The sequence below is a fragment of the Lynx canadensis genome, chromosome B3 (assembly GCF_007474595.2).
Source record: "Lynx canadensis isolate LIC74 chromosome B3, mLynCan4.pri.v2, whole genome shotgun sequence".
NCBI classification, from domain to species: domain Eukaryota; kingdom Metazoa; phylum Chordata; class Mammalia; order Carnivora; family Felidae; genus Lynx; species Lynx canadensis.
In genome coordinates, this window is record NC_044308.2 from 25358546 (window position 1) to 25371451 (window position 12906).

The 12906-nt window shown below is 41.9% G+C and overlaps 1 protein-coding gene across 1 annotated transcript in view; it reads right to left on the reverse strand.

Moving 5' to 3' along the window:
- The window catches only part of GABRB3 (gamma-aminobutyric acid type A receptor subunit beta3), a 250946-nt gene that overhangs the window by 69752 nt on the left and 168288 nt on the right, over nt 1-12906 (reverse strand). The window contains exon 4 of the mRNA XM_030317581.1: nt 4647-4867. Within this exon, the coding sequence (XP_030173441.1) occupies nt 4647-4867 (221 nt within the window). The remainder of the gene's footprint in view (nt 1-4646; nt 4868-12906) is intronic.

The following is a 12906-nucleotide window of genomic DNA, read 5'->3' on the forward strand; positions in this document are numbered from 1 at the left end:
TTTGATTTCCTTTTGCTGTCTGATTGCTGATGCTAGAACTTCCAGCACTATGTTAAACAACAACGGTGAGAGTGGGCATCCCTGTCGTGTTCCTGATCTCAGGGAAAAAGCTCTCAGTTTTTCCCCGTTGAGGATGATGTTAGCTGTGGGCTTTTCATAAATGGCTTTTATGATCTTTAAGTATGTTCCTTCTATCCCGACTTTCTCAAGGGTTTTTATTAAGAAAGGGTGCTGGATTTTGTCAAAGGCCTTTTCTGCATCGATTGACAGGATCATATGGTTCTTCTCTTTTCTTTTGTTAATGTGATGTATCACGTTGATTGATTTGCGAATGTTGAACCAGCCCTGCATCCCAGGAATGAATCCCACTTGATCATGGTGAATAATTCTTTTTATATGCTGTTGAATTCGATTTGCTAGTATCTTATTGAGAATTTTTGCATCCATATTCATCAGGGATATTGGCCTGTAGTTCTCTTTTTTTGCTGGGTCTCTGTCTGGTTTAGGAATCAAAGTAATACTGGCTTCATAGAATGAGGCTGGAAGTTTTCCTTCCCTTTCTATTTCTTGGAATAGCTTGAGAAGGATAGGTATTATCTCTGCTTTAAACGTCTGGTAGAACTCCCCTGGGAAGCCATCTGGTCCTGGACTCTTATTTGTTGGGAGATTTTTGATAACCGATTCAATTTCTTCGCTGGTTATGGGTCTGTTCAAGCTTTCTATTTCCTCCTGATTGAGTTTTGGAAGAGTGTGGGTGTTCAGGAATTTGTCCATTTCTTCCAGGTTGTCCAATTTGTTGGCATATAATTTTTCATAGTATTCCCTGATAATTGTTTGTATCTCTGAGGGATTGGTTGTAATCATTCCATTTTCATTCATGATTTTATCTATTTGGGTCATCTCCCTTTTCTTTTTGAGAAGCCTGGCTAGAGGTTTGTCAATTTTGTTTATTTTTTCAAAAAACCAACTCTTGGTTTCGTTGATCTGCTCTACAGTTTTTTTAGATTCTATATTGTTTATTTCTGCTCTGATCTTTATTATTTCTCTTCTTCTGCTGGGTTTAGGCTGCCTTTGCTGTTCTGCTTCTATTTCCTTTAGGTGTGCTGTTAGATTTTGTATTTGGGATTTTTCTTGTTTCTTGAGATAGGCCTGGATTGCAATGTATTTTCCTCTCAGGACTGCCTTCGCTGCGTCCCAAAGCGTTTGGATTGTTGTATTTTCATTTTCGTTTGTTTCCATATATTTTTTGATTTCTTCTCTAATTGCCTGGTTGACCCACTCATTCGTTAGTAGGGTGTTCTTTAAGCTCCATGCTTTTGGAGGTTTTCCAGACTTTTTCCTGTGGTTGATTTCAAGCTTCATAGCATTGTGGTCTGAAAGTATGCATGGTATAATTTCAATTCTTGTAAACTTATGAAGGGCTGTTTTGTGACCCAGTATATGATCTATCTTGGAGAATGTTCCATGTGCACTCGAGAAGAAAGTATATTCTGTTGCTTTGGGATGCAGAGTTCTAAATATATCTGTCAAGTCCATCTGATCCAGTGTCTCATTCAGGGCCCTTGTTTCTTTATTGACCGTGTGTCTAGATGATCTATCCATTTCTGTAAGTGGGGTGTTAAAGTCCCCAGCAATTACCACATTCTTATCAATAAGGTTGCTTCTGTTTATGAGTAATTGTTTTATATATTTGGGGGCTCCGGTATTCGGCGCATAGACATTTATAATTGTTAGCTCTTCCTGATGGATAGACCCTGTAACTATTATATAATGTCCTTCTTCATCTCTTGTTACAGCCTTTAATTTAAAGTCTAGTTTGTCTGATATAAGTATGGCTACTCCAGCTTTCTTCTGGCTTCCAGTAGCATGATAAATAGTTCTCCATCCCCTCACTCTGAATCTAAAGGTGTCCTCAGGTCTAAAATGAGTCTCTTGTAGACAGCAAATAGATGGGTCTTGTTTTTTTATCCATTCTGATACCCTATGTCTTTTGGTTGGCGCATTTAATCCATTTACATTCAGTGTTATTATAGAAAGATACGGGTTTAGAGTCATTGTGATGTCTGTATGTTTTATGCTTGTAGTGATGTCTCTGGTACTTTGTCTCACAGGGTCCCCCTTAGGATCTCTTGTAGGGCTGGTTTAGTGGTGACAAATTCCTTCAGTTTTTGTTTGTTTGGGAAGACCTTTATCTCTCCTTCTATTCTAAATGACAGACTTGCTGGATAAAGGATTCTCGGCTGCATATTTTTGCTGTCTAGCACCCTGAAAATCTCGTGCCAATTCTTTCTGGCCTGGCAAGTTTCAAAAGAGAGATCAGTCACGAGTCTTATAGGTCTCCCTTTATATGTGAGGGTACGTTTACCCCTTGCTGCTTTCAGAATTTTCTCTTTATCCTTGTATTTTGCCAGTTTCACTATGATATGTCGTGCAGAAGATCGATTCAAGTTACGTCTGAAGGGAGTTCTCTGTGCCTCTTGGATTTCAATGCCTTTTTCCTTCCCCAGTTCAGGGAAGTTCTCAGCTATTATTTCTTCAAGTACCCCTTCAGCACCTTTCCCTCTCTCTTCCTCCTCTGGAATACCAATTATGCGTATATTATTTCTTTTTAGTGTATCACTTAGTTCTCTAGTTTTCCCCTCATACTCCTGGATTTTTTTATCTCTCTTTTTCTCAGCTTCCTCTTTTTCCATAACTTTATCTTCTAGTTCACCTATTCTCTCCTCTGCCTCTTCCATCCGAGCCGTGGTGGTTTGCATTTTGTTTTGCATTTCCTTTAAAGCGTTTTTCAGCTCCTCGTGACTGTTCCTTAGTCCCTTGATCTCTGTAGCAAGAGATTCTCTGCTGTCCTGTATGCTGTTTTCCAGCCCAGCAATTAATTTTATGACTATTATTCTAAATTCACTTTCTGTTATATTATTTAAATCCTTTTTGATCAGCTCATTAGCTGTTATTTCCTGGAGATTCTTCTGAGGGGAATTCTTCCGCTTGGTCATTTTGGATAGTCCCTGGTGTGGTGAGGGCCTGCAGGGCACTTCCCCTGTGCTGTGGTGTATAACTGGAGTTGGTGGGCGGGGCCGCAGTCCGACCTGATGTCTGCCCCCAGCCCACCGCTGGGGCCACAGTCAGACTGGTGTGTGCCTTCTCTTCCCCTCTCCTAGGGGCGGGATTCACTGTGGGGTGGCGTGGCCCGTCTGGGCTACTTGCACACTGCCAAGGCCTAGGCTTAATTTTTATTGATATTCCTTCTTTTTGCTCTTCCCCCCACCACACACACACATATAGTTTTTCTATTCATTTTGGTGGGAGGTGGGGCAGGTAAATGAGGGACATGACTCTTCATTTTATGCTCACATGGTTTCTGGGTAACCTTTCGTAAAACTGATGTACTTCTCAGAACCTCTGGAGTTTTGCATCCATTTTTTTAATTTCCAGGCAAAAATGAAAGAGGCTTAAAATGCCCCAGAGAAACATCAACCTCAAAACATCAATTATTATAGTAATACCATAGGTTGGTTGACATGTACCACTTTTTTTCCTCCTTAAAGTTAAAAAAAAGTCTGATTTTCACTAAAATCTGACTCCTGTTCTATATATTGCTGTTTTGAGAAAGTCACTCAACATTTGTACTTAAGGCAATGTTAAATAAACCCTTCCCTAATTTGAAGCATGAAAAGTCAGTGGTGTGGATTTAAATGTATGTTGCTATGATTTCACTAAGATCTATTGGAATCTTAGTAAAAGGTCTATGGTCTCACAATATTTTATGATACATATTTTGTTCAAGATATCCACCGTCATCCTCTCAAAACTGTGGTAACTCCTAGAAGATCTCAAAAGCACTTTTAGACCAGGAGATCAGGAAAGACACAAGGTGCACACATCCACACCCACACACAATTACTCTAAAACAAAACAAAATAAAAATCATTACAAAATCAGCACAAGAGACAAAAGATTTTTAAGGTCACCATTTAGCAAGGTTGATATTCATAATAATTAGCCACCAACAGTGGTGGAGCATTATGGGAAGGTCTGGTGGTTTCCAGGGCAACCAGGAAAGCCCAGAGCCTCTTCAGGGTTCCAGGCAGCAGTCTGGTTTCCTGATTCAAGTGATTTCATTATGAGACCTGGTGAGATGATTCTCATCAGGAAGCCTTGCATTTAGTCATTCCCACAAATATTGGTGACACTACCTCATAAAGCTCTGAGGAGACTATCCCATATAATGGCAAAACTAGACAGTTTTTTCACCTCAGCAAACAGCTATGGGACAACTTTATTGAAAGCCTCTGCAGTGTCAGAACAATATTCATTACAGCCTTTGTGGCTATGATATAGGAAATTCGTCCTCAGAGAATTTGTGCTCTCAGATACGGCAATGCGATTATTTAAAATCAGTCCAAGGAGATGGTTTTTCCCTTGTGTGATGACTATTTATAGTAACAGTAATACACCAAATCTTATAAGATGTGTGTGTGTGTGTGTATGTGTGTGTGTGCGCGCGCGCGCAAATCTCAGTGTTCCGTGGATGTCTCCTAATTAATCTGAGGACATGGCCTCACTTCCTATAATCATCTCAAGTGAGAAATTCAATGCCAATGCGTCATGCAACTGCGAAATTAGCCCTGAAAAGGCAGACAGACCTGAGCCCGTACAGCACCGTCCCATCAGGGTGAAGGCGGATCATGCGGTTTTTCACTGTCACTCCATGCACAAATGACTTTTTGTCATTTAAGAAATATGTGTCAGGCACCCATAGCTGGTCAGCCACTCGATTGTCAAGCGTGAGGTTGAGAGGGATCCCAGAATAGGCAAGCCTTTTATCTCTCCAATATTGTTGAAAATACATGGTTAAGGTGTAATCCTGGGGGGGGAAAGAAAAGGAAAAAGTTAGTTTGTGCTCAGCCACAGGCGTATTTCCTCCATGACTGGTCAAATTCAGGTTGGAATCCAGAAGAAGTGGGTATTATTTTCAGGCAGGGTTGGAAGCTTGGTTGCTTTCTTGTAAATGCAAATAAATACTAGGTTTAATAGGTATAAATCATGCTAATAAATCCTCTGTTTTAGAAAAAAAAATCCTCTGTTTTATTTAGACAAGAACCAGACTAGACAAATTGGCATTTAAGCAATAGCCACACAGACATAAGGGACAAAAAATAATTTTTAAAAAGTCATCATAATATCAGGTTGCCGGCAGGACCCTGAGCCCTCTCCTATGTCCTCCATCTCCCACCAGACACACATGTGTCTTCACTACCTATGGCAGAGGACCTCTATTTACAAATTCTCTCTGCAACATAAGCCTCTTTCCTCTCCTACCCTCTGAGAAAGCTGTAAATACAAACTCTGTAAACATACTTTGGCGACCCAATGACCTGTGGGAGGTCTCTATGCCTTATTCTTTTTTTCTTCCAGAACACCATTTCTATACTAACTAGGCCATATCATCACCTTGAGATGATGATACATTCGTCTGGGAAAAATGGGAGCCTGTAGCTTACGCTGGATATAGGAGAAGAGAAATGGACCATGGTATAACCCTCACAGGCTTGCCAACAAAATAAGCACAAATCTAGGCAGATGATCCTACTGTTTTGGTTTGTTTCTTTGTTTTGGGATTTCTTTTGCAAAGTCATTAATGTAGTAAGAAAGAAAGAAATCAAGCTGAGCATGAAAATTCTATTTTTAAATTTCTATTCTTTTTGGCAATCAATATTCAAGTCTACAACAATCAAGTCTGAAAATTTGGTAATATTCATGGGACATCCTGAACCCCACTATATAAGAATCCAAACTGAAAACCCCACTATATAAGTATCTAAACTCTCCAACCAGGGAAGGAAAAAACACTGTTACATATAGGAACTTCTGAATCACACACTTACAGGTATCTGAAAACATCCTGGCTTTGTGCACAGTGAGAGAGGGGATTGCAAATCAATTGAAGAATCTATCCTAGACACAGATCTTATGACATCCTATGCAATACTCATTTTACTGACTCACAGGGCAGTTCTCAGTGCTTGCTAATCTAACAATGCCTATTTATTACTGACCTCAAGAGTGTTAGAACATAGAAGCCTCTGAAATGTCAAAGAACACACCTGGATGTTTTTCTCCAGGTGCTCACAGGCAAGGAGGTGACAAAAACCAATGCATTCTAAATAACTATAAATAGAATAAGTTTTAAACTATAAGGTCCATAAAAAATCAGAGGAGGGGGAATCAAGACAATTCAAATGGGCTGAGGAGTCTTTATAGAGGTTTCATTTGCAGCTTGAAGGAAAGATACTATTTGTGTAGATAAGAAGACACAGAGAGGAGTTCCCCCCACCCCAGGCACTTATATGGGCAGAGCTCTGTTCCTGGCATTACCTGTGTGAACTGTCCCCCAGCCCACCTCCCATCCTTACAGAGCAGGTAGCATTAAAGACCTTGGTTAGCCAGATATTAGATAGGGAGCATGAAAAAAATCATATGAGGGTGCTGCTTTTATTGCATTGATGAGAATCCTTGAAGAGTTCAGTTTTGCTGGAACTTAGAGTTCAAGAGGGGAAAAGGACAAAGTGGTCAGCAAGGCTGGATTCTGTGGCAGTGACCAAGAAGGTGGAAAAACTTGAATGTCAGCTCCATAGCCAATGAAAGTCATTGAAGGTTTCAAGTAGCAACTGACCCAACCAAGTGTATTAATCTTGTCTTTTATTTTATGTTTTCCCATGTTTTAACATCTGGACCCTGGTTGACCTTGGAGGGACTTCTCTCCCTCCTCCAAGGGCTAGCTAATTCCTATACATAACAAACAATCCCATTAAGCTCTAAACTCCAAATTCAAACCAACCAATCCAGAGCTTACACCCAAATGCCAGAGCTCACATCCCAAGTGCTTTCTGTATTGGGCTTTCACACTCAAGGCTTTCACATCTGTGTCCAAGTACCAGGCAACTACAGACAGTCTAGACCATAGGGCCCACTTTAATTACTGAAACTAGCCAATCCTAAGCCTGTTTATCCAGCCTCCCCCATGCCCATTCCTTCCCATGGAAACCACCATAAAGGCTCTTGCCCACAGCTTCCCTTCTTTCCTGTGACTGACCCTGGTGCTTCCCTGTGTGCCTCACATCCCCTGCAATGGATTGTGTGTCCCCTTCTCTTGGGGTCTGTGATTAACAAACTATCTTTTCAATGTCAGCTGCCTCCTGATCTGTTGTGTCTGCCATACCTAAATAATAATACAACCGATTTTAAACACAAAATTGTGGATCAGGAAAATCAGGTGTGATCAAATGGGTGGAGAGTGCTTGCTGGTGGGTGATAGGGAGAACAGGTGGAAAGGGGGTACAGGTTAAGGAAATCCTAAAATTTCACAGATATTAGGCTTGATGTGAATGGACCCACAAAGAGTGCAATCACATACCCTGCATTAGCAGAAACGATGGTTAATGTAGGTGGTGCATCTTTAACTAAAACATGCAAAGTTTTGGTGGCATAAGTTGGAAATCAGCAGTAGCAGCTAAAGGATTTTCAATTTGAATGTAATGCTCCAAATTACATTCTTTGGAAATAGAAGCATTTCACTTGCTTCTCTCTTTGGTTTCTAAGCCCACATCCTACGCCTGAGTCATGAAGTCTAGCACTTCTCCGAGTTTCCTTCCAACTTGCATTCATATGGGTTGCTGTGAGGTTGTAGGGAATGTGTCATTTTGCCCTGGGAACTCAGTTGTCATCAAACTTGGACTCTGGGTCTTGTGCTGTTCTCCACACAAGCAGCAGCACATCTCAATTTTGGTCTTGGGTGTTTGCTGAGGTGAGTTGAGTGGATTAGAGTTGGGGAGAGCTTATGTCGTACAGGGAGAAAACTAGTATTTAAATTCAAACCTGCTGTATCAGCTGTGCTTTCTAAAGCAATGGCATCATTACACCAGTAGGGACACTAGTCAGTATCCCACTTCTTTGTCCTGTACAGACTGGCAGACAAAGGAAAGGTGACAGCAGACAAGTCCAATCCTCCCTTTGCTCTCTTGTGCAGTTGGGGCAGTTAATGGGAGATTTTAGTGTTAAGTGGGCCACAGTACTGACTCCTGTTCTGTGCAGTGGTGAGCACCATGCACGATAATGTCAGCAGCAATTAACACGCTCTGATCTCTTGGTATGTGCTAGGCCTTATGCTAGAGTCATTTAAATGTAAAACAGGGATTATCAGTATTCTCACTATCATCCCCCATCAATGAAGAAAAATGTTTTAGAAAGCTCAAGTAATTTGCTTCCTTTCTCCCATGCCCCAATAAATAGGAGTAACTTGGGGAAGTGAGTTTTGAATTTTGGGCTCCCTCCCTGGAGGGTGTGACTCTCAACCTCAAAACAAAGCTCCTAAGGACAGAAGCTAAATAGTTCTGCATAATACACTGAAATGAGCTTGGTGGGAGGATAGTCTGCAAAGATATCTTGGTTACTAGAGAATCAAGTCATGTAAGATAATTCAGCTTTTGAGAGGTAAGAATTGTGGCACCACTAAAGCCCCCATCATTGCAAATATTTAGTACAGCTGCTATGTAGGCAAATGCCTTGTGAAAGTTTCTTTTCTTTAGGGAATCCCAGACAAGTTTATGTTTTCCACATTCAGAGGTCCCCAGGGTCTTCATAAGCCCTCCTCACCTTCTTCCTGGAGTGGTCACCACCAAATGTGGGGCAGCTTGGGGGGTGGGGTTTGAGGGAGATCAAAGAGAACAGGGCAGAGGCCTTGAAATGGCATTTCTCAAGTGCAGGGCTTTCAGGGGCTCCAAGGTTCATGGGGAGTAGGAACTAGTGAGTCTGATACCAGTGGCAGATGCCAATGTCCTGGGCCTCTGCAGAGCTCACTGTGTCCTTGGCTTTCATCTTTCCTGCTCTGACCACATGATCCACTTGAGCACAGGGAGGCGTCTCCAGTCACACTGACAAGAAATCTCAGACACCAAAAGCTTCTGCTAGGGTGAGAGAAAATTGTAATGGTCTCTTCCTTTCCCATCTCTGCCCTTTGCAGGGGAAACTAAATCTCCTGTAGAGAGACATTAGGGAGGAGTGGGTGTGAGGAGGGGTGGGGATTAGGGAGGAGTGGACTGTGGGGAGAAGCTGGCATTAGAAGGTACGGGGGTCAGAGCAGGTCAGAGCGAGAGGTGGGCCCAGGGTGAGGAAAATCAAGAGTCTGGAGGACAGAGGCTCAATGGAATAATGGACTTCTGGGAAGAAAGGGCAGCAGGGAGCAGCCAGGCTCAGCAAGGAATGCAGAGGAACAAGGTGCAAAAAGGGGTGGGACATGGGGAGAAGCAGGAGTCTAGGAGAAACAGGCTCATGAAAGTAGTGGGTATCCAGGAGGGGTGGGACACAGGGGACCATCAAGTAAGTTCCTTCACCATGCAGTGCAATGGGAACAGCCTCCAGAAATCTCACCCTGGGAGGGTGGGCTTAAATAGATTAGCACACAGTAGGAAGAGACAGTCTGTTTCCTGGCACTGATCCTTGGCTATGGCACAACCAGCCATATCAGCACATTTAGACAGAGCATGCTGGCAGAAAGAGGAGGGGTGATGGCCAAGAGAGATCAAGATTTATGGAAATAGCTGCCAATGGAGTGAGCCACATGACAGAGGCCTGTGTTGAGAAGACACAGAATCCCCTCATCTGTGAGGCCTTCATGGATTGAGAGGGATAACCTTCACTCCTAACCCTGTCCCAAATTCTTCAGACCTAGGCTCACAAAGTTCCTTCTGGATATAATATGGTATCACTTTATTTTAGAAGACTGTGCTTTGGGTGGTGGTTGAGATTTGTAGTACTTAAAACATTTATAAAACATTCCTCCTATAAAGTAATTTATGGACACATTGGGTGTGTGTGCATGGATAGTAATACCATCTATTGTGTTAGCAGGCCATTCAACAGCCCTGGGTACTCTGAGAACATTGGGTTTCTGGTTTAGATGCAGTTACAACCCTGGAATGTTTAGTTGGGAGGCTGTAAGGAAAGGCACTGATTTCCTGGACCTTAGCCCCTTCAGCTGCCAGCACCTCCTACCGCCTCTGCTTCTCTATTCCCTCAGTAGTCCAGCCCCAAATCCTTGCCAGGGAAGTCAGCTGGAAGCCCTTGTAGAGCAACAGTCCTTGGCCTCCCAGGTTAGCTTAGCCACTTCTTCACTAGTGGAGACTCAGTTGTGTCCCATATCTAGTCACAAATGGACTGAGATGTGTGTGTGGTGGGGGGTGGGGGAACCTGGACCCAGGACCCCTGCTGAGACCTTCTAAGCCTCTAACCTTCCAGGTTCATCTATATCTGAGATGGTTGTCCATACAAGGAAAACATCCGGCTCTCTGATTTATACTGTGACAGATTCCAGTGGGGACTGTAGCCCTGGGATATGGGATTCAGTGGAGAGACATCAAGCAATAAGGAAGAAAACCCAGGAGTTTCCTCATCCAGAATTCTCTAGTCCCCTAGGACTCAGAATTCTCTGGGATATAATGTATAAATGTGAATTATTTAATTATAGTTGGTTTGAACTATGGTAACTCATCAAAATCATTAGATAAGATTCTATGTCTTGAATTTTTATGTGTCCTATAAAAGGCCTATAACAAACTTTAGATCAGCATGAAGAAATATTGAAGAATTGTTTTCAAAACAGTCTTTCTTTTTTTTTTTTTTAAGCTTTGCATAATTTTTATTTTTATTTTTTTTTATTCTTTTTTTTTTTTATGAAATTTATTGACAAATTGGTTTCCATACAACACCCAGTGCTCATCCCAAAAGGTGCCCTCCTCAATACCCATCACCCACCCTCCCCTCCCTCCCACCCCCCATCAACCCTCAGTTTGTTCTCAGTTTTTAACAGTCTCTTATGCTTTGGCTCTCTCCCACTCTAACCTCTTTTTTTTTTTTTTTTTCCTTCCCCTCCCCCATGGGTTCCTGTTAAGTTTCTCAGGATCCACATAAGAGTGAAACCATATGGTATCTGTCTTTCTCTGTATGACTTATTTCACTTAGCATCACACTCTCCAGTTCCATCCACGTTGCTACAAAGGGCCATATTTCATTTTTTCTCATTGCCACGTAGTACTCCATTGTGTATATATACCACAATTTCTTTATCCATTCATCAGTTGATGGACATTTAGGCTCTTTCCATAATTTGGCTATTGTTGAGAGTGCTGCTATGAACATTGGGGTACAAGTGCCCCTATGCATCAGTACTCCTGTATCCCTTGGATAAATTCCTAGCAGTGCTATTGCTGGGTCATAGGGTAGGTCTATTTTTAATTTTCTGAGGAACCTCCACACTGCTTTCCAGAGCGGCTGCACCAATTTGCATTCCCACCAACAGTGCAAGAGGGTTCCCGTTTCTCCACATCCTCTCCAGCATCTATAGTCTCCTGATTTAAAACAGTCTTTCTTTAAAAGAATCTTACAAACAAAATAATTCAATTAAGAGATTGTTTATTCCTTGGGTCTTTTGCGGGGGGAATCATTAAGCCCTCTGATAATCTAATGAAGTCATGGTCCCTCTCTCTTCTCTGTGTGTTTGTGTGTGGATGTGTGCATGTGTTTGTGTATCAATTCAGTCAGCATACTAAAGTCCACTGAGGTGCATTCCTATTGCCTCACAAAGTGAGAACAAATAAAATAGTAAGTGGAGTTTTCAAATTTTTAACACATTTAGAATTTGTATAATTTCTGTCCTCGAAAAAATATGACACAGTTGTCAGGTTTTACCCCAGATTACAAAAATCCACTTCATGCAAAAGTCAGAAGCCAGAGTTCCTGGGTAAGACACCAGCCCAGCCCAGGGTCCTATGGTTTGGAGCCAGTGGGCTGAGATAGCAATGGGGAGGGGAGCGGGCAGGAGGAGATAGGCAGTCTGAGGCTGCTAGGAAAGGATTGCTGGCACTCATAGCTCCAGATCCCCAGTGGCTGGGGGCAGGGAATAGGCATTCTTAAGTATGAGTCCTTCACCTGCCAAGCATTTACACATAGGTGGCAATCCTTTGAAAAATCTCCTGAGAATATACAAACAGCAGCAGCAACAACAACAAAAATAACAAAATAAAACCTCAGCCCATCTTTTGGGCACTCAAGCAACTCAAATTGCAAATTTCTTTCTGCTTGAGGAAATCTCTCCACATTTATCACATTAAAAACAAGAATACATATTCAAAAGTGGAAATACTGCTCATTATTCTGCAATTAAGAAATTGACAAGATTTCCTCAGCACAGGAAATGAAGACAAAATTTACTAACCCTGAGAAAGAAATGCAATCTCTAAACTACATTTAAATATCTAGCTGCAGCTGTGAAAGCCACAGGACACCTGCATTTGCATCTGGTTCAGCAAGTTTATGATACAAAACCTTACAGGTAAGTTGTTCTCAGGTTAAGGAAAATTGTTCTGAAAGTTTACATAAAACCTAGGTGGTGGCAACTTCCTTCTGAGATCAGGTTGGGGGACTCTTGGCACTTCTATTAACAAGATATATTTAGAAAATTCTAATCCATTTTTTTAATGACCTAAAAATGAGTATCCAACATTACATACCTCTCTCCTCCGACAACAGACTTCAGTCCCCATTTGTTGAATCCATATGTGATCTTTCCTAAGAAAGTATGACCCTCATCTCTTTGCTACCCTCTCTTCTTCCTGTTCCCCTTTAAGCATTCACTGAGTATCTCTGCAAGCCAGGAACCATGCAGAGTGCTAGGGACCCAGAGATAAGAAAGACATAATTTGTAACTGTAAGTAGCTCACAATTTAGGAGGTAGACATAAAATTGAACCAAAGAAAATGGAAGTGATTAAGAGAAGGAGCTTTGGAATCAAACATGCCCAAGTCTCAAGTCAGCCTCCTGCTGGCTGGGCAAATGTGTGTGAATCATTTC